Genomic DNA, 19,517 nt, shown 5'->3' with positions numbered 1-19,517 from the left:
AATTGTCTACGTGAATATTATATCACTAAATTCACACTTAGGGGCATTTTATTTATACTCTAATATAAAAGCATTATACTTTCTCCGTTAATAAATAATTGACGGATCTCAACACAAGTATTGTACTTCCTATGTCCATTTATAATATATATAAATATGATTTATTTTGATATGACTTGTTTTATCTTTAAATAAACTTTAAGTATAACTTATATCTTAACATATCTATATTACTCCGTTCGTTTCATATTGTAAGTCGTTTTGACTTTTTTTTATTAGTTAACTTTATTTAAGTTTGACCGAGTTTATAGAAAATTATAGTAGCATTTTATCAAAATAAACATATTATCAAAATATATTCAATGCTAGATTAAATAAAACCAATTCGGTATTTTAGATTTTCCAAAAATTTAGTCAAACTTAAACGAGTTTGACTAGGAAAAAGCCAAAACGACTTACAATATAAAATGAAAGGAGTAAATTTTTAAATAAGACGAATGATCAAACATTATTTCAAAAGTTAACAACGTTATGTATTAAAAAAACAAATATAGTAGATGAATTTCAACAGTTGCTTCTAAGTGATATCAAAGCGAATATATTTAAATGTAAGATAGTACTAGTAAACTATTTCAGGTTACAAATCTAATGGCATAATTTTAATGCTAAATAGTTAAATTATTAAAAAAAATATTGTTCGAAGTAGAACAACTCAAAGTCAAAACTAGCATTTATCTATAACCAGATGGGGCGATAAGGATTATATACGATTGCATCTCTAGGTTATAGAGAAATAAAAGATATGGTGCTATGGTAGTATAACCTGTGACGACAGTTCCTGTTACTGATTGGTTACCACAATTTTGGAAGTTGATCACTTCTGCTTCGCCCTCTCACAATTTAATTAGTGAGCATGTTTGATATGGGCAGGCAATGATTGATCAGGGAGAATATTAACCACGTAGCGGGGCCCATTGACAGGGACAGAGGCCGGGCAATCGTGGTCAGCTTAAGCTCACCGGCGGTGAGACGGCGGCGGCGAAGAGAGGCCTAAATTATTGATTTGTGAGGTGAGAGAAAGGGGCCACAAGGGGGTTTGGTGATAGATCAACGTTATCCTCACCATTGTGGCACTCTCTCTCTCTCTCTCTCTCTCTCTCTCTCTCTCTCTCTCTCTCTCCCCCTCAGCTATGGCCTCAAATCTTTCTGTTCCATTAATCACCCATGCTTAATTAAGTTTATCTCCGTGCTTAATGCGGATTTTGACTCAAGCTGCATTTTTCTTGTTTCCATTTTTAATAGGAACAGTACTATGATATTTGCTGTTTTGTGTTTCGTTTTCATCGGTTTCAATTGGACGTAGATTGATTTTGACCCAAACAAAAACAAATATCAGGAACACCCTCTGTTCTGTTTAGTTCAAGCTGTCCTGGATTGACATTATTTCATCCAAGCTACATAATTCCAATCGTACTGATAGTTTTATTTCGTGGATAATTATGAGAAGCAACACAAGATTGATAGATACGCATATGCTCATCTCTTGACGAGAATGCATGGGAAAATATTTTCGTTAGCGATGCGTCTCTTGACAAGCATTGGGGTCATTAAATCTTGACATATCAGTGATAATTATTGCTCGTCGGGTTTCTCTATGTGCACGATCAACGTCTCGTGATCTTGATGTAATCTCTGGCGGGCCATCAATGAATTTCGTCCAGAGTTCTAGCCAGCACAACGTAAGAGCTCTGATTGATTTTTTTTTCCAGCTCTTTTGTTCCTATCCAGGCTCAGCAACTACAACAGAACAATCCTCATACACCATTAATTATGAAAAAAAATGACGTGATTAAGTTAAGGGTAGAATAATTCTCATTTCAGAATGACCATGGGTAATCAAACATTCAAATATAAACAGTCAGCACTTGGCCCAATTTAATATACAGAGCACAACAAAATAGTGTTGCTTACAGAATTTGTGATAAGAGATGTGACATCACATATGCCAAGACAGAATTGAAATTCTTGCCGAACTGGTAAGCACGACAGAACAATATTTTCAAGTTTCTTCTGCTAAAGCCAAAGCACAACTAATTGAAGAGGGGATCAGAGTCATTTGCTTGCTCCACTCTGACAATACACTGCTGCAAGGAAGAGTTCTACTCTTTTCGCTAGTTTATTATGTACATAAACAGCATCAGTATCAGAACAGCCAGTCAGTTAAGGAGGATACAACAGACGCTACACCATGGAAGTATTATGGTTTTATAACAACAGGTTCCAGAATCTGCATCAGCTTTAGTATCTTATGATGATATTAGCTGGACACTGAGTTACTAACTAACTCCAACTTACCGCTAAAACTGGAATATTTTGCATAAGTTTGCATCTCCTGCAGTTATGATGATGGTATCTGGGGAACTGAGAAACAGCAGGAGCAAAAATGACAGAAGCTTGTTTCTTCATCTTGTAAGGTTATGGTCAGTGCAACTGTTAGCTGACCCCTGGCTGTGCCACTGGGAAGAAGGACCAGCTTTTCCTTGGCTCTGATGTGATCCCAGCAACTTTCTCGTTTGCCCACCAGTCTGATCCAACGCTCGGCTCCACACTAGGAGCATCAACATTGTTGAACTTGAATTCTTTAGCCTTACGAAGGGACAAGGAGCGCCGTGCTTTCTCAGGCAGATCATGGTATGTTTCATCAACACATAGCCCTGCTCTTGTATCATTCGATTCTCTGGGATGAATGTGATCGCCGTTACCGGTGGGCACAAGGCGAAAAGAAGCTGCAGCAGACTCCCCATTAATGTTGGTTTTCTTCTCAAGACAGCGAGCTACATCTTCTACTGTTAACTCAAATGAAACCCGATGATCCATAGCATGATCATTATTTTGAAGTCGGGCAGAGAAGTCTACGACTGGTACAGCAGCAGAAATATGTCCATCCAAGAGAGAACCGCCATTGCGCATATGGCGAGGTATCAACTTCTGTGTTGCAATTCCCTCGCCATCCAGTATCTTTGGAGGCTCACGAACTGGGAATGAGGGGAATGTGGAACGTGAGGAAGTCTGCACCTCAGGGTCAGGAAATGGAGAGCAAGTCCCTGAACAAGCTGAGCTTGGAGATATCAGACGTCCTATTGGGCTCTCAGGGTAAATCTGGTATGACTGAAGCTCACCTGTTTCAGCATTTTTGCTGTTGTTGATTGAGGTAAGTAGCTTTGCATATGGCACCTCTGGTGAGGAAGGGGTTGTCAGATGCACAGACTCTGGTGGGGGAGTGAAAGGAGCTGTTGAAGGTTCAGTTGTGAAGGCTGAGAAGACAGGAGGAGAGACTAGCTGTGTCTCATGTGCATATGGTCCGATAGCAAAGATGGACGGTGGCCCGGTGGGGGATGGAGAATTTGGCGAGAGAGGCGAAAAAGATGGAGCACCAACAGGTGATTGTACAATAGATGCACCTCCTGATTGGAGAAAAGAAGCAGGAGAGGATGGAGGTGCGACAAAGGGGAATACCAGGGGTGGCGGATGGTTTGGAATTTCTGGCATAGGTGCATCTGTCCTCGGAGGTAAAGGTTCTGGGACAAGAACAGCATGGCTGATGCGTCGGCCATTTTTCTGTGATCCAAAGCAGAAGTACACACTCAACCAATCAGCCCATTTTCTTCGCTGCAAAAGAACAACACTATTTAATTCAAAAGGAAAGTCTTAATCCTCCTGAAATGTGACTTAAGAAGATTACTATTGTAGCATAAATATTTGGCACATAAACAGCATAAGCACAGTCGAGTACAGTAGCCTGCACCTAGCTTTTGTCAGACATGCATTCTATAGCAATTGTATTGCAGAGTTAGGATGACCAATAACGTGAACATGTAAACAGGTTGGCAATAGAAATATAGCATCATCGAGCTATTAGGCTCCATGTAACCGTAACGAAAAACTAGAAATGAAATTCCACAAATCATCAAAATTACGTCATAGATCCCCCATTAGCCAGGTAATGACTTTCCAGTTCAAAATAAAAGCATTAAGAAGGTTTCATAAATGATCATAGCCACGAGATAACCCGAACTAAATAGCCTGGAGAGTGGCTATCATGAATGAGTACCATAGTGCTGCATTTCCCTATGAGAGGTAATCTCAGAGGGAAATTAATAATATACAAAGATGAAAGCCCAAACAGCAGGCCATGTAATAAAAAAAACAAGAATGACCAAGGCCTCAGCAAGTTAAAATAAAATAATGGCTGGTTGCATACTTGCATATGGCCAGCACAGGAAGAATCTTTTGGTCCCATCTATTCCTCTGAAGAGTTTAAACTGACAGTTTCAACAATTCCCCTCCTTTGTTCTCACAGTATTTATAATGGTAATTTATCCATGCATATTTTCAATGTTTTAAGGTGATACATAGGTTTCATTCAAGGTCAAACATGGTAATATATACCGGGGATAAATGAATCATAGATTGCAATAGCTAGAAAAATATACAGCAGGAACTAATCCTGGCAGCATTTATGTTATATTTTCGATTTGAAGTGCTAAAAATTTCTGATATATTGTAAAAGTTAAAGACGGTGGACAAGAAATTAGTTGCAAGTCAACAAGTGATGAATAAGCAAAGAAAATTTGCACTCATAGATCCACTTACGCAGTTTCTCCCTAAAAATGCAAGTTTACTGTCCAATACATCAACACTCTAGCGTAAAACCACATCTAAGACTACAAAACGTACCTTGCCTATCAGTTCTTCAATTTTGCCTACTAAATACAGCAACCTTAACTAAAAAACAACCGAGTAATGCTCCCACCACCAAGCAACCAAGAACGCCGTCACAACAATATCATCGAAGTAAGCTACCTAAATGACCCAGCTGAATCACGCAACGAAGATATCATACATGAAAAAAAAAATCATGGAAGCAGGGAGTGAGGCACGAACCGGCTCTGCCTGAGGTTGCGTGCGGCTCTCGGCTGTAACAATGGCAACAGCAGCCGCGTTCACCGTGTCGACACTGTTGTGCACGGGTCTCATCTCGCTCCCACTCTGCATCTCGCAGAGGAGCTATCCCACGACCACGAGCAAACGATTGTTCCCACTCCAGAGATTGAATCGAGCCTCCGAGATCCAAACTTTTATACCCAAAGAAGAAGCATGACTCCGTCTGCTTAATCGATGGAGCGCTCCAACCAACGAGTCAAATCAACCTGCAAGATTAATAAACGTTTTAATCGAGAAAAAAATCATCCAGTAATGAATGGATCATCAAAAAAAGAAAATTCCAAGCCACGTAACGTGAGGCACGGGGATTCCCTCTTTTCTTTTCTTTTTTCTTCTTCGAAAAAAAAACAAACTGCTATTACAACTCCACTACCACTACGCATGAACAAATCCCGAATAAACGATGGTTTAATGGAAGGAAAAAAAATAAATCAATCAATCAATCGACCAAACAAACACCGATGGATTCCCAATCCACGCCACGCCCGCTCATCAAGCCACACGCGGTGGAGGAGGTGCCTCTACGAGAAGGAATGATACCTCCAATTCGATTCGATCCGAGGCGGCGCCGTACGTGGCTCTCCCCAAACCAGTTCGTCGCCGGCGGCGGCCGAGCTTTACTCGCAGACCAAGAAGAGGAAGCACCGGACGGGATCGGGAAGGAGAGGATTCCTCCGCCGCGCCTCCTCGCCGGCGACGACCTCCCGCTCTCGCTGCAGATCGGAGCAAACCAAAGCGGAGGAGAGGAGAGGAGAGGAGTAGAGAGTAGTATACTACTACTACGATGGACGCGCTGCCGGGGAAGAGAGAAGCACAAGACACGGAAGGGGATTAGGGCATGGGCATATTAGTCATTTCGTATTTTACCGAAATTAATATTGGTTTTTTTCTCCGTGTGTCACCGCTGTGAAACGAGAATATAATGGGAGGAAAATGGATTTGGTTGTTGACCTCAGGTGGCAGTATCGTAAAATGGAAGGAGTTCGCAAGGGCATTTTGGTCAGGGAGAGGGCCCGGTGGCACTATCCCACGTGTGCGTGTGGAGGCAGCCGATAATAATAATCGCACGCACCCCACATCGTACGCGCTATCCGTGCGCTCGGGCGGTTCCCGGGCCCACCTGTCATTTGCACTACGGCGAGGCGGGTAGGGCTTCTGAGGTAGCCGGCGACTGCACGCCCCCTCGTGCAGCTGGAGATGGGTGGGGCCCACCTACCTTTTTTCCCATTGGAAAAACAAACAAAAACATTTTTCTCTCTCTTTTTTTTTTCTTCAACTTTTGCTCGTGAAATCATCACGCACAGCTTCCATTCCGTTGCTTTCTTTATTGACCAAACTCCACCGTATAACCATTCGTACGCGACGCATACGGAGAAATTATTATTGTATTCTACTGTAATAATCTTTTCAACGCCAAACTTCAAAATTCAAAATCTGGAATTCCGTAAAAATTCCATTCAAGTCGTACGAATGTGAAATTCGTATATTTGTGTTTGCAGAGTTCCGTGAAGGTTTTCTCACGCGTGCGTAACTCAAGTCTTTAAGTCAACTGTTTGACGAGTTCAAACAAATTTTGGTAGATACAAACAAAAGCGATTGCTTTTCATGGGGGGAGTCAGATGAGAGAGAGTTTTAGTGGAGTGGTCTTCTCGTATTTTTTTTGTTCTGTTCTAACGACGTACACGACGGGCTCTCCTTTTGTTTATCTGTATTTTTTTGTCTCTTTTTTTTTTGAGAGAGAGGGCTCGTTTTGTTTGTTGTTATTGGAGGAGAAAAAAATAATTAAAAATGATGGCCTGGTTGCTTAACGATAGGACTGGGTACTGATGAAGTGATTAGCCAGATTCCAATGCAAGCGGCTGTTTAATGAAATACTAGTTGGTTTATTTAAGAACTGTGTATCTGTCTAATCAACTTGATAGTAACATTTTTTTCTCTTTAATTTATGTATTTCCCTTATTACTGTGAATAAGTTGATTGCCACTGCATTGTATTTCAGCATAGAAGTCCATTTGTTTCAACGTAGACTTGGTCATCGCACTGGAAAAGAACATAACATCGTTGATGCATAATTCTTGTCTACTGAAAAAAAAGGATAGGAAAAAAGGATGATAAGTAATAGTATGTCCAAGAAAAAGTAGGTGCTAATTGCAGTCACTGTGAGTGACCACTGTAATTTGTTGTTCTAGAAACACACACACACACACACACAAAAAGAAGAAGATGAGATGCTGTTGCAGGTGTAACAACCATGCAGTGATAATTGGAAGATGAGAAAAATCCAGCTAATGCTTTAGGGTGACACCTTGGTTGCTGTCAGTTGTTAGCATCATAATCCTTTTTTCTTGCAAGGTTTGGGGTTTGGTTGGTTGTCCCCATCAGAATCATCTGGGGATGACACCAACACCCACATGTGCTGGGGCTATCTCCAAACTCTGGTTTTTGGCTACTTCTAAAGTGTTAAGTGTGGTGTTAATCAAGGTGTCTCACTCTCCTCCTAAGTATTATATATATAATTGACATCATTTTGTACTATTATTATCCTCTAAAGAAGCCTGCAAGCTTGGTCAGTTTAACACTGCAAAAACGCGTCCATGTGGTTAGGATAGGAACATGATTGAAACAATCTTCTTAAATCCATTGCAGCAATTCTTATTTCGGCCAGCCAGCCACCACGATTGGGGCAAGATTATTCTATGCTAATACTAACAGACAAGGAATAATTTCCATACTGTCAGCCAATGGGTACCCAACACATTCCTCAAATGGAGTTGTTTTGTCTTCTTCAATGTAAAAGTGGGGTAATTATGTATTTATTCATGATATGCTAGTAATACAAAATGGAATATAGCACAGTTTTAAAAAGAGACCCAGTAGTGGCTTCAGACAATACTACAATATGTCATGTAATCAAAGCTTTGGTATCTGAAAGCCCGACTCATCGAGTTACAGCTTCTGCTAAACTGTTCTTGGGAAATCAAACGTAAGTGTTGACAATATAAGCAGGATCACACAACACAGACAGACCAAAAACATCATCAACCTAAATGATCATATATATATATACAAGTTTTCTGCAGCAACCTGAAAGGGCACTGCAGTTGACAAACCAGGAGCAGTACTCTCAAAAGAGGAAGAAGATGAATCACACTAAACACATAAATACAAATCCAAGGGGGGGTTTGAATCAATTACATAACTTCAACGCATAAACACCCAGACGATTTTCAGTATTGAGTAGATGATGCCCCAGTGCATTCATTCTTCACTGATGATGATGACTCAAGTGGGTACATATTTAGGAGATGTCTCATAAACTGAGCATGTTGGCGGGACTTGGTGAGCATAATCAGCTCAATCGAGCATGTCCATGGATAGCTGGAGCTGGGTGATTGTTGGCAACAAGGATGTCCTTGATGCGATTCAACGGTCCTACAGCTTGGTTAATTTTCTGAAAAGCCAACAGAAGCCTGCGTTAATTAGAACTCAGCTGATAGCAACCACTTCATAACCAGTAAAATCAGAATTGCCGCAACAAGCATCAAACATGCTGGATTTCAGCAAACCATGGAGGCCAAAATAAACAATCTTATCTTATATCCTGTATTCCTATATAATTAGCACCAAATGCTCAAAATGCATTGAGCCACATCACCTAAAAAACATAGGCCACTGGATCTCTCTTTGAGTTTAATCTCAACCATCATTCATGCCTTCAGTTACTTGCTCCCTTCAAATGTAATATACTATGAAGACTTTCTGGCTTACGCTGCAATGCGAGGGGAATCCTCTAGTTACTTGAAAAAAGGTGTCCCTCACCATGTGTTTCTCACTTAGCATTACAACCTAAGATACTTATCAGAACAGCATTTGTTTGGATGGGCCTCAAATACAGGATCCACATGTGTTGACCATGATTTCGGCCTACCCAAACAAGCCCTTAAGGTGTAAAGGGATATTACAGTATGTGCTATAAGACATCCTTGTGATAATAGAAACCTTCATATTGGTCGGGGGGAAAACCACAGCATACTTACCGATCAAATATCTAGGCCTGCCCCTGTCCTGCAAGAGGATGCATATGGTTTGATTCTAACTAAAGATGTCTGCTACTGGTCAAGTCCGTCCTTACATTCCTACCGACCTACTTGTTGACCATAGGAAAATCCCTCACGTTTTGTAAAAGAAAAAAAGGAAGGCATTTTTTTTCTTAAAAACAAAGATGTTCATTCACAATTACCTCATTGCTGCTGGGATACAATTTGACCGGCTGATGCTGCAACTTGCCCTTCTGCCAGCGCCTCCAAAAACATGTGACTCCCACCAAAGCAGTAGCAACAACGATGGGCCAGAATTTGTTGCTTTTCCTCACATTCTTGTACAGTGATAAGAGTTGCTTCTTCCATGAAGCTTCGTGTGGAAATTCAGAATCATCAGGTTTGTTTTGTTCACTAGATGCAACAACCTTGGATGAATCAATGACACGGTTCACATTTTGCACAGTTGGCTCCTCAGTTTTCTTCTCATTGTTAGCATCAATTGGATTGTAACGAGATGATGAGAACCCAAGTGGTTCCTCACCAACCAAACCCATCCCTTGGAATGCTTTATCAAACTCCATGTCAACCAGGGAAAGGTTTTTCCCTTTGTCAAAGGATGGAATCCAGTGAAGGTCATCCTTCAGTTTATGCTCACAGGTGTCCTGGAATTTTTCGTCATCACCTTCGGCAGAAACTGCATCTTGGCCAGAAAGCTCCTTCTGGTGCTCTTTGCCATCAGTGCCCCTAAGGAGACTCTCAACCTCACTCGGTGAAACCGAGAAATGACCAGACATCAACAGTGCTGCAGCTGAATCATCCCCTTTTGTGTCATATCCCTTGACTTCAGCCTCGTCAGAAGGCTCAGACATTCTTGGTCCAGGTGCAGATGCATATGTTGATGCAGTAAGTTGGACAACTTCCCAATCATTCCCACGTGGAGAAGTCTGCTCAGCACCACTCTGATCAGGCTCCATCTTCCTGTAATCAAAGTCAGAAGACTCCATTATTGAAGACCATATAACAAGAAAGTTAATTTAGATGGGGTGATGTCTTTAGATTTGATAACCTACGAAGGCAAGTATTAGAAAAAAAAAAAACCTCAAAGCAAAGGACAAGGCAAAAGAATGTGCTAGTTTGGTTTGATATCTGGTGGGTAGCAAACCAAACACCCCCATCAAAATTTCAAAATTGAACCCTAACAAGATTTTGGCATCGCCCGCATATTTGTTTCTCACAGTCACATTTTGGCATCAATCCAAACAAATCATTCTAACTCTACCCTACCAAAAATTTTGGTAGTGACAAAACTCGCCCCCAAGCTTTTGGTAGGGCATAAAACCAAACCAGCCCAACATGGCAGGTGTACTCGAATAGTTCCGAGATGGGCATACAGTATGTGAATTCAAGCAACTAAAACAATACAGAATTAATCGCTACTTATATTTCCAAACTGTGAGGTGTATAATATACAGAAGAGACTAGGCAGCAAACAAGCCATCGATGTAGGTAAACAAGCAACTCATATAATGGAAAGTGTTTACAATTCGACAAAGAAGCTAGCAACTGTTAACCAGAATTTCACTAGCCATACTAACGACAGAGCCACTTATACCTAGAGACACAGGGATAAAATTGTTGGGGTGATCGAAGCCCGACTGAAGTATATACACCAACTGAAGCAAGCCTATATTACACACACAGTAGATGTAATAATACGAGTCTTGCCAAGTCTAAGTACTTGCTACTAGCCTACTAGTAGAGAGCAACTAATCAAACTTGACTGATGAAGAAATCGCTACCCGAATAACAGCACGGTGAATTAAGAAATCGCAACCACAACAACAATCACATAGGGATTAAGAACTGATCGTCCCAACTCCCAAAAAGCTAGTCGCCAGCGGTTGCCGAGAAACGCGAGGAGAAACCCGGAATCGCAGATCGGCAGAGGGGAGAGGAAGATCGGCCATACCGGCGACGAGGAGGAGGGGGGGAGTCGCGATCGCGAGTGAGGAAAGCAGGCGAGAATGGGAACTGAACTACTCTCTCTCTCTCTCTCTCTCGCGAGAAGAAGGGGAAGGAAGGATTGGCGTTGCGTGCGGAGATTTTTCTACTCTCTCTCTCTCTCTCTCTCTCTCTCTCTGCGCTTCTGAAACCGCCTCTTTCTCTCTCCTCTCCACTGCGTCCGCGAGCGGTTTTCCCTTTGGTCCAATGGGCCGCCTAGCCTCTCTCTTTCTTTTCGGCCCAACAGAGTTCCACGTGCACCATTTTCCTATATATTACTCAAAATATACTCCTGGATTATTCCTTGATGATTCCTCTTTTTATCACTCTCCCTTAAACCACTTACAGCAGCAGGTTTTGCTGCTACTTTAATCCATTTATGGTTGCCCAACGGAAAATTAAATCAAATACCGTGGTAGGAGTTGCCATTGCGTGAAATCTACCAGCACATACAAAGCTTTTGCTAGTAGCACATCCATGATGATTCGTGATGACATTGTGCCATGTGAAATTAAGTTGGCCGAGAGGATAGTTAATCGGTAGCGTCGATTCAACCAATTTCAACTTCTCTGTTCGCGGTACACATGGATTGCTGTAAAACCAGCAGCAGCATGAACTAATTAAAATAGCTTAAGCAAAAACGCTAACGCTTATAAAAAGTTCTACTAGTACATTTGAGCTTTGACCGCAGATGGCCGTATCCTTAAATTAAGATGTGCCCTTTTGCTTCTTGGGCATCCTGTAGCCACCAACGACGCAGGCATGGTCACGCTCGAAGGGCTCCAGGGTCACCTGCTCCGACGGCTTGAACTGATCCGCCTTCAGCTTCTCAACCTCGCTAGCGAACACAGCCTCAGCTGGCATGGTGGAGTCGATACAGTTCGCCTGTTCAAACAGTTTGTCAGTCCAATGCTGCTATCATCTTCTGTCTCCGCAATCTCAATAAACGTGATTAACTTCAGGTTTCAGGAGCGAGAAAAAAAGACCAAAAGTACCTTGATTGAAATGACAAAATGTCCACCATTCTTCAGGAAGTAGGATGCGTTGAGGGCTAAGATCCTAGCCTGCAGGGTAGTAGAAGATTAAAATTGCAAACGGGTTTCAAAACTGAATTCTGTGAGAACCTTCACGATTTTTAACACAGGGACATGCCAAGGAAGATTCCATAAAGGTAATTTTATGGGATACAAATTATCTCTTAACTCGAGCAGCAACCTTATAGAAACTACTGCAAGTATGTTTATTCAGTACAGAAATCTGAACCGTAAACTTTTATCTCCACAGTATTCATTACTCCTTACAAAGCAAAAACATAACAATCTGGTCCTAACTAGCACTATCAAAGAGGCATAAAACATAATAACAATAGGAGAGAACGCTATACCAGGAAACCTATAAATTCCTACCACAGCTGATGTAGTCAAGAAAATAAACAAGATCATGCCAAGGAAATGAATATGGACAAAAACATGACTATTGGCCACCAATAAGGCACGCATCAACTTCGATACTGAAGGTTTTACAACTAACGAGAGAATAAAACAGGCATAAGGCAAATTGCTAGCACAGTCAAAATATTTTATTCAGAATACCCATAAACGCAAAGGAAAGAAACAATGAAGGCACGGCGCATTGGAAACTCGAATTTGCATAATCCAATTTGATGTCCTGAAGGGGAATCCGAGTAAGTTCCTCATTTGCTAAAGCCCCTATCAAAACATTAAATAATGACGGACAAGGTAAATAGTGATGGCACTAACATGCAAATCCGCAGATGCGTAACACAGCCAGACAAAGCAACACAAGTGTACAAATTAATAGAAGACATTGAGGCCACCAAATGCTCCAAAAGAAATTCATAACCATGGTGAAGGTGAACACTTCAAAACCAATTTCAAAAGGATGGGTATAAAAAATATGTCAAATAAAAGAAGTGGTTCGATAGAAAGAATGAAGTGGTTCGATAGAAAGAATGCAGCTTCCTGTCACAATATACTCTGTTATACTACAGAAGAATACGGGATTACTACTCAACATGTTTGAATCACATTGAGATGGAAATTAAACACAAAATGGAATTCGAACAGCTAAGAGATATGAAAACTGCAAATATTGAGATGGAATTATAAAGAAGGTTGCATGCAGCAATGCATGCTGACAACAAAGATGGTTAAAGAAAGCAGCACATAAAGAACAGGTGATAATGGGCGTTAGCGCATCAGGAACTCGAATTTGCATCATCCAATTTGATGTCCTGAAGGGGAATCCGAGTAAGCTCATCATTTGCAGCCCAGAAGAAGCCAAAGAATGCAAGTAATGCAAACGGTTAATTAAATACAGGTAATCATATAATAAATCTGGCAATCTCATGGTACTGAAATCATAGTGTGAGAAAGGTATACCTGATCTGGCTGGGCAACATCAGAGAAGATAACATCAACCATGCCAACCAACATCCGGTACCTTGCTGGGTGCCTAGCATCCTCAATGATGGGGATCACATTAGTCCTCTTTTTGGCCATGTTAACAAGATCCCTACCACTCCTGTGCGAGAACTCAACAGCGTAGACCAAACCAGTCTGCAAAATGACACAATTAGCAAAGGCAAATTGCATATGTTGCCTGAATAAGAAATGAGGATGGCAAATGACATCTCACCGGTCCAACAATATCGGACACATGAGACACTGTTGTTCCTGAGGCAGCACCGAGATATAGCACACGAGTACCAGGAGCCTAAATCATGAAACAACGATTAACACGTGATGCTCTTCTAAACTAAAGATCTGACAACCATACTGATGCATTAGCACTTCGGCCTGAGCTACTGCGCACAGTGATTCAACAACAAAAAAAAACTTACAATCCAGATGTTGTCGACACCACCAAGCACAGCAGCAGCCAGCTTAGAACGGAAGGGGTTCCACACCCTGTATTCAACCTTAGTTCCATCCTCATTCTGTTCACGCAGAAACATCAGCAATAAGCATAACTTGCAGGGTACACTACAATACAACAAAACATACAGACTTCTACAGAACATTATCTTACAGATTCCTACATATACAAGATAGCTTATAGTAGCTCAGTAGAGAATGGTGCACAAAAGAGAATTTCTACATGTAACACTATAGCTTATATCTCGAATGATGCACAAAAGAGGAACAAAAAAATGAAAGGAGGAGAAGGTAACAGCAATGGACCTGGACTGAGATACGCTTCTCTCCGTAGACGGACTCGCCGGGGACCATGTTCTTGGTGCAGAGCGCGTCCTCCTTGGCCTTGGCGATGAAGACGCCGTTGTGCTTGTGCGGCACCACGACCACCTTGCTCCCGCCCTTCATGCCACCCCTCCCGCCACCGCGGCCGCCGCCACGGCCCCTTGGCGTCCTGCCACCTCCCCTCCCACGGCCTCCTCTCCCTCCGCTGTCCCCGCCCCTCCCGAATCCCCTCCCACCGCCGCCACTGCGGCCGCCGCCATCGCCTCTCCCTCCCCTCCCGAATCCCCTCCCTGAAACCAAAGCATATATCACGTAAGATTCAAAACGAGCCGAGAGAGCGCAAGACCAACACGGGGAGTAATCCTAGGGTTTCGGATGCTTACCTCGCGGTGGCCTCATGGCGTCGACTCGACGATGTTGCTCTCCGCCGCCGCCGCCGCCGCCGGAGGTGAGGGGGTGGGTGTAGGGTTTTGGAGGGGGATTAGGGTTTGGAAGAGGGAACGAGGAAGGGAATGATTTGTAGAGGGGGAGGCTAGGGTTGATGTTCGATCATGGCCGTTGATGCGAGTGACGGGTAATGGACGGTCAGATCGCGAATACTTACATTTTAAATGTTAAAAAAGTTATAACGACAGGACGGTCAGGATGGCCGAGTGGTCTAAGGCGCCAGACTCAAGTTCTGGTCCTCTAACGAGGGCGTGGGTTCAAATCCCACTTCTGACATTGTATTTTTTCTTCATGTCTGACATTATTAACAATTTATTTTTCTTTTTTTTCTTCATGTCTGACATTATTAATAAATTATTTTTCTTCATTCTATTTTTATTCATTCTTATTGTTTCAACATTATTTTCTGACATTATTAACAATTTATTTTTCTTCATTCCATTTTATTCATTCTTAGGGTGTGTTTAGTTGGGGAAAAGGAAATTTTTGGGTGTCACATCGAACGTTTAACCGGATGTCGGAAGGGGTTTTCGGACACAAATAAAAAAACTAATTTCAGTACTCGCCTGGAAACCGCAAGACGAATCTTTTGAGACTAATTAAGCCGTCATTAGCACATGTGAGTTACTGTAGCACTTATGGCTAATCACGGACTAATTAGGCTTAAAATATTCGTCTCGCGATTTCCTCCATAACTGTGCAATTAGTTTTTCTTTTTACCTATATTTAATACTTCATATATGTGTACAAAGATTCGATATGATGTTTTTGGGAAAAAATTTAGGGAACTAAACGGGCCCTTATTGTTTCAACATTTCAGCTTGGTTCATTTATCCATCTCCATTTCATTTGATTTCGTGGGGAATCCACGGCCGTGCTGCATGAGCGAGCCTGGAGTATGATGCTAGCACCGATGGCATCAACGCCCATGGCATGCATTCCCAGCACCGATGGCGTTCTTATTGGTCTGACGTTAGAAAATCAATCTGCACATCATCGAACTGCTACTTTCAGGTCGAACCGTCCAGTGCAAAGAATGAGCAATCGGTACAGAATTTGTCACAAGTGTATGACTAGTAACGGACTAATTAACAGTGTACAAGAAACCATACTGATCGAGCCTAATGATGAATTAATTAACCATCTTAGTTGCGGCCTATCACTAATCCTACACATATGCGCAGTGTGACTGCAAGCTAGCCGATTCACAAAAGCCTAAAAAAAATCTCACTCCTCAATCCCCTTCTCTTCCATGGATACTCTCACCTATGAACTAACCTCCTAGCTAATTAAACAGCAACAGCGGTAGCAAAAAAAAAATGAAATGAAAAAATGGAGGCATGTCTATCTAGATGATCGTCCTCTCCGGCTCTGACGTCGGAAGCTTCTCGTGCTCCGGCTGCCCTCCCCATAATCTAACCCTCTCCAACGCTTGCACTGACTGCAGGAAGTAAAACCAGCATAAACATGGCAATTATGATGTGAGTTTATTATCTACTACAAGTAAGAATATAACGTGAATAAAAATGCTGCTGTGATTAACACCTCTGCTTCCCAGTCAGTTTTGCAGACCATGTACATGAGGATGGCCGTCTGCATTGCCGTCCCACACAACATGCCAGCCCAAATGCCCTGCAAGTTCCGTAGAATTTTCGAAAACGAAAATTAAATATATATGCTCGACTGCATGATTCAGTTATGTAGTAGTAGTGAGACGATTTTGAACTGAACTGAATTTTACCTTCACACCCCATCTGAAGAGGTAGCCAAATATGAAGCCGAGAGGGAGGCCGAAGCCGTAGTAACACGCCAGATTAATGTACGCCACCACTCCCTGCCATCCGCCGCCGACCGCCACTCCTAAAAAGAAGTAGACAATGAATTCTTCCAAGGATCAGTTCATCGGAATTTAGTTAGTCGCAATTATATACTCCCTCCGTTTTAAAATGTTTGACACCGTTAACTTTTTAGCACATGTTTAACCGTTCGTCTTATTCAAAAACTTTTGTTAAATATGTAAAATTATATGCCTACATAAAAATATATTTAATAATAAATCAAATGATAGGAAAAGAATTAATAACTACTTAAAATTTTTTAATAAGACGAACGGTCAAACATGTACTAAAAAGTCAACGGCGTTAAACATTTCGAAACGGAGGTAGTATACGATGAAGTGCTGAGATGTGAATGGTTGCCTGAGATGACGGGCTGGATGCTGTTGAGCACCATGGTGACGGCGAGCATGTAGGCGATGTTGGCCACCGCCTTCTGCAGGTGCCTGTCTCCGGTGAAGATGACGGCGAAGTGGTTGCGCGTGGCGAGGATGAGCACCATCGCCAGCAGCCCGAACGCCAGCGACTGCACCAGCACCACCACCACCGCGTGCATCGTCGCCCTCGGCCTCCCCGACCCGAGCTCGTTCGACACCCGCACGCTGATCGCCGCGTTCAGCCCTATGAACAGCATCCCCTCCCATCCATTTATATTCATACTGCATCAAACATATGTATATTTATGATTCATATCGATCGCAACATAATCATCGATGGTAGTGTTTTATACCATATAGATATGGAGTCGACGGCGATCTCGGCGTCGTCGAGGTGACCGGTGAGGACGACGAGCACCATCATATACCATATCTCGAGGCAGAGCATGACGGCGGAGGCTAGGGAGAGCTTGACGAAGGCCCAGAGCTCGTTGAACGCCTTGCGGGACAGGCCCGTCCAGCCGTCGCGGCACCAGCCGACGACGTAGGCCACCTGCGCCAGCGCGGTGAGCCAGGAGGAGACGTCGTACGCGGCGGCGGCGCCGGCGATGCCCCAGCCGAGCGCGGAGACGAAGAGGGCGAGGAGGCCGACGTGGGCGAGGAGCGCCGCGAAGCCGATCCAGGCCAGCACCGTCACCTTGCTCTGCGCCTGGAGGAACTTCTGCGTGGGGAAGTTGATGGCGAGCGCGAACATCTGCGGGATGATCCGCACCGTGAACTCCCCCGCGGCGGCGGCGATGCTCTCCTCCTGCCCCAGCAGCCGCAGGATGGGCGCCGCGAAGACGTAGAGCGGCGAGAGCAGCGCGGCGGAGGCGGCGAGGATGATCCACGAGCGCTGCATGTAGATGCCCAGCATGGCCACCTGCCCCGCCCCGAACGCCTGCCCGCACAGCGTCTCCAGCGCGCTCCCCATGCCGAGCTGCCATTGCCATTGCCCAAATTACAATCTCTCAATCCCATCGATGGATGCGCATGGAGGATTTGGAGGGAGGACTCACGAGGAAGCCGAAGGAGAAGTTGGAGACGACGGAGAGGCCGATGGCGACGGCGGAGAGCTCGCGGTTGCCGATGTGGCCGACGAAGATCTGCGTGGTGGAGTTGGTGCCGTAGAGGCAGATGACGTTGAAGGCGATGGGCGCGCCGATCGCCCACAGCCGCCGCGACTCCGCCGCGAACACCTCCCACGCCCCGCGCGCGGTTCGAACCACGGGCGCGTCGTCGTCGTCCTCGTCCTCCTCCCCGGCGACAGCGTCGTCGTCGTCATCCTCATCGCCCTTGCCAACAGCGGCGACGAGCGCGCCGGTCTCGTCGTCCTGCACGGCGACAGCCATACGACCGTCAGCGGCGGCGGCGGCGGCTTGGCGGGAGCGGAGGAGGTGGTGGCGCGGGGAGGTTTGGGTGGTGTGGCGCGCGGAGAGGAGGAGGGGCTCGGTGTAGGCCATGGCGATGGAAGGGGTTTGGTTGCTGGATTGCCGCACTTCAATCCCGGCCTCGATTTGCCGTTCTTGGCGTTGCCTACTTGCCTCCCCTCCCCCCCTTCTTGTAGCGCGGATGGCTCTACTTTTCCTCGTCCCTCACTCTCAACTGATTTATGTTTTTTACTCAATACGTCTCAGCTTATAAGACGTCAAACGGTTTATAGTTTAACTAAATTTATAGATAAATATAATAATATTTATATTATTATATTAGTTTCATCTAACCAATGAATACCTTGAGCAGGTAGAAATAGAAAAAAAGAATTTTGCTAAAAGCCAAAAAAGGATGTTTCGTGTATAATCCTGCATAATATATATTTTCATAATAAATTTGTCTTAGATTAGAGTAGTCATTACCTTTTCTATAAATTTAATCAAATTTAAAGTAGTAGTCAAAACATCTTATAAACTGAAAATGAAGGGAGTACTCCTCTTAGTTTTTTCATGGCAAAAAATAAAAAAAATGGAGATCTTTGGCGAGAAGCCGCAGTGGCAGTGAGACTGCAGAGCCTTCACAATTCCCTATCGCCGGCGACGACCACGGAGACCGTTGTGGCCCGTTGACTATTCGTCGTCGGTTTTGTTGCGCTAAACCCGAGGGCCGCAAGGGAGTCGCGGCCCACGTGAGGCCCGTATGTTTGGGCCGGTTTTTCATGGGCCGTTCGCACTCTTTCCAGCCTCGTCCTCCACGCCACCGTCCCTCCCGCCGACGCTGGCAATGCGGTTCGAGCGTTCGACCGGCGGTCCGCCGTGATTCTGAACGAAATGGCTACAGATTTTTTTTTTCGAGAGAAAGGTAGGAGTATTATTTATCTGACGTGTACATTCAATTGGATATATACAGTTATTTAAATTGAAAACTTAGCTTTATAAATAACCCAATCTAAAATTCGCTTCTACTATGAAATGGCTACTTTTTGCACCCTGAGAATGAACATAGGTCCACTGCGTTCGGAGCTAGAAAGCTGAAATTAGAGATATAGTAGTAGATGTTGTATAGTATGGGATGTTTATTTTATTGTCAAGATTAACCCTACCAAAATTTTGTTGTATC

General features: G+C 43.6%; 4 protein-coding genes and 3 non-coding genes across 8 annotated transcripts; 1 reads left to right on the top strand and 6 right to left on the bottom strand.

Annotated features, from left to right (window-relative positions):
* Window positions 1-1,911: 1,911 nt before the first annotated feature.
* Window positions 1,912-5,796, bottom strand: LOC127763635 (proline-rich receptor-like protein kinase PERK14). The gene is made up of 3 exons (XM_052288399.1): window positions 5,545-5,796; window positions 4,945-5,210; window positions 1,912-3,669 (listed from the first exon to the last, which is right to left on the bottom strand). Exons 2-3 carry the CDS (start codon window positions 5,053-5,055, stop codon window positions 2,494-2,496), a joined length of 1,287 nt encoding a protein of 428 aa, XP_052144359.1. The 5' UTR covers window positions 5,056-5,210; window positions 5,545-5,796; the 3' UTR covers window positions 1,912-2,493.
* Window positions 5,797-8,039: 2,243 nt separating this feature from the next.
* On the bottom strand, window positions 8,040-11,171 carry LOC127762315 (ATG8-interacting protein 1-like). Of its 2 annotated transcripts, none has more exons than XM_052286790.1 (3): window positions 11,014-11,171; window positions 9,245-10,022; window positions 8,040-8,474 (listed from the first exon to the last, which is right to left on the bottom strand). In XM_052286790.1, the coding sequence occupies exons 2-3, from the start codon at window positions 10,016-10,018 to the stop codon at window positions 8,448-8,450; spliced, it is 801 nt and encodes a 266-aa protein (XP_052142750.1). In that variant the 5' UTR covers window positions 10,019-10,022; window positions 11,014-11,171; the 3' UTR covers window positions 8,040-8,447. The 2 variants fall into 2 exon arrangements, with proteins under 2 accessions (XP_052142750.1, XP_052142748.1); XM_052286788.1 differs by having other exon boundaries at window positions 8,040-8,455.
* Window positions 11,172-11,574: 403 nt separating this feature from the next.
* Window positions 11,575-14,752, bottom strand: LOC127762314 (rRNA 2'-O-methyltransferase fibrillarin 2-like). Its single transcript, XM_052286787.1, has 7 exons — window positions 14,650-14,752; window positions 14,249-14,556; window positions 13,909-14,004; window positions 13,704-13,781; window positions 13,448-13,624; window positions 12,041-12,109; window positions 11,575-11,930 (listed from the first exon to the last, which is right to left on the bottom strand). Exons 1-7 carry the CDS (start codon window positions 14,663-14,665, stop codon window positions 11,754-11,756), a joined length of 921 nt encoding a protein of 306 aa, XP_052142747.1. The 5' UTR covers window positions 14,666-14,752; the 3' UTR covers window positions 11,575-11,753.
* LOC127764842 (small nucleolar RNA snoR60) lies at window positions 12,674-12,748 on the bottom strand. The gene has a single exon (XR_008015985.1). It is a non-coding gene; the product is annotated as a small nucleolar RNA snoR60 (small nucleolar RNA).
* Window positions 13,260-13,334, bottom strand: LOC127764841 (small nucleolar RNA snoR60). The gene has a single exon (XR_008015984.1). It is a non-coding gene; the product is annotated as a small nucleolar RNA snoR60 (small nucleolar RNA).
* Window positions 14,753-14,905: 153 nt separating the features above from the next.
* On the top strand, window positions 14,906-14,989 carry TRNAL-CAA (transfer RNA leucine (anticodon CAA)). Its single transcript has one exon. It is a non-coding gene; the product is annotated as a tRNA-Leu (tRNA).
* A 765-nt stretch (window positions 14,990-15,754) lies between these two features.
* On the bottom strand, window positions 15,755-18,490 carry LOC127761545 (protein DETOXIFICATION 35-like). The gene is made up of 6 exons (XM_052285853.1): window positions 17,984-18,490; window positions 17,279-17,904; window positions 16,912-17,207; window positions 16,455-16,573; window positions 16,259-16,345; window positions 15,755-16,154 (listed from the first exon to the last, which is right to left on the bottom strand). Exons 1-6 carry the CDS (start codon window positions 18,425-18,427, stop codon window positions 16,062-16,064), a joined length of 1,665 nt encoding a protein of 554 aa, XP_052141813.1. The 5' UTR covers window positions 18,428-18,490; the 3' UTR covers window positions 15,755-16,061.
* Window positions 18,491-19,517: the final 1,027 nt, after the last annotated feature.

Source organism: Oryza glaberrima, chromosome 2 (genome assembly GCF_000147395.1).
Source record: "Oryza glaberrima chromosome 2, OglaRS2, whole genome shotgun sequence".
Classification (NCBI taxonomy): Eukaryota; Viridiplantae; Streptophyta; class Magnoliopsida; order Poales; family Poaceae; genus Oryza; species Oryza glaberrima.
Note: the sequence above shows the minus strand (reverse complement) of the source record. Positions and strands in the feature narration are given on the sequence as shown.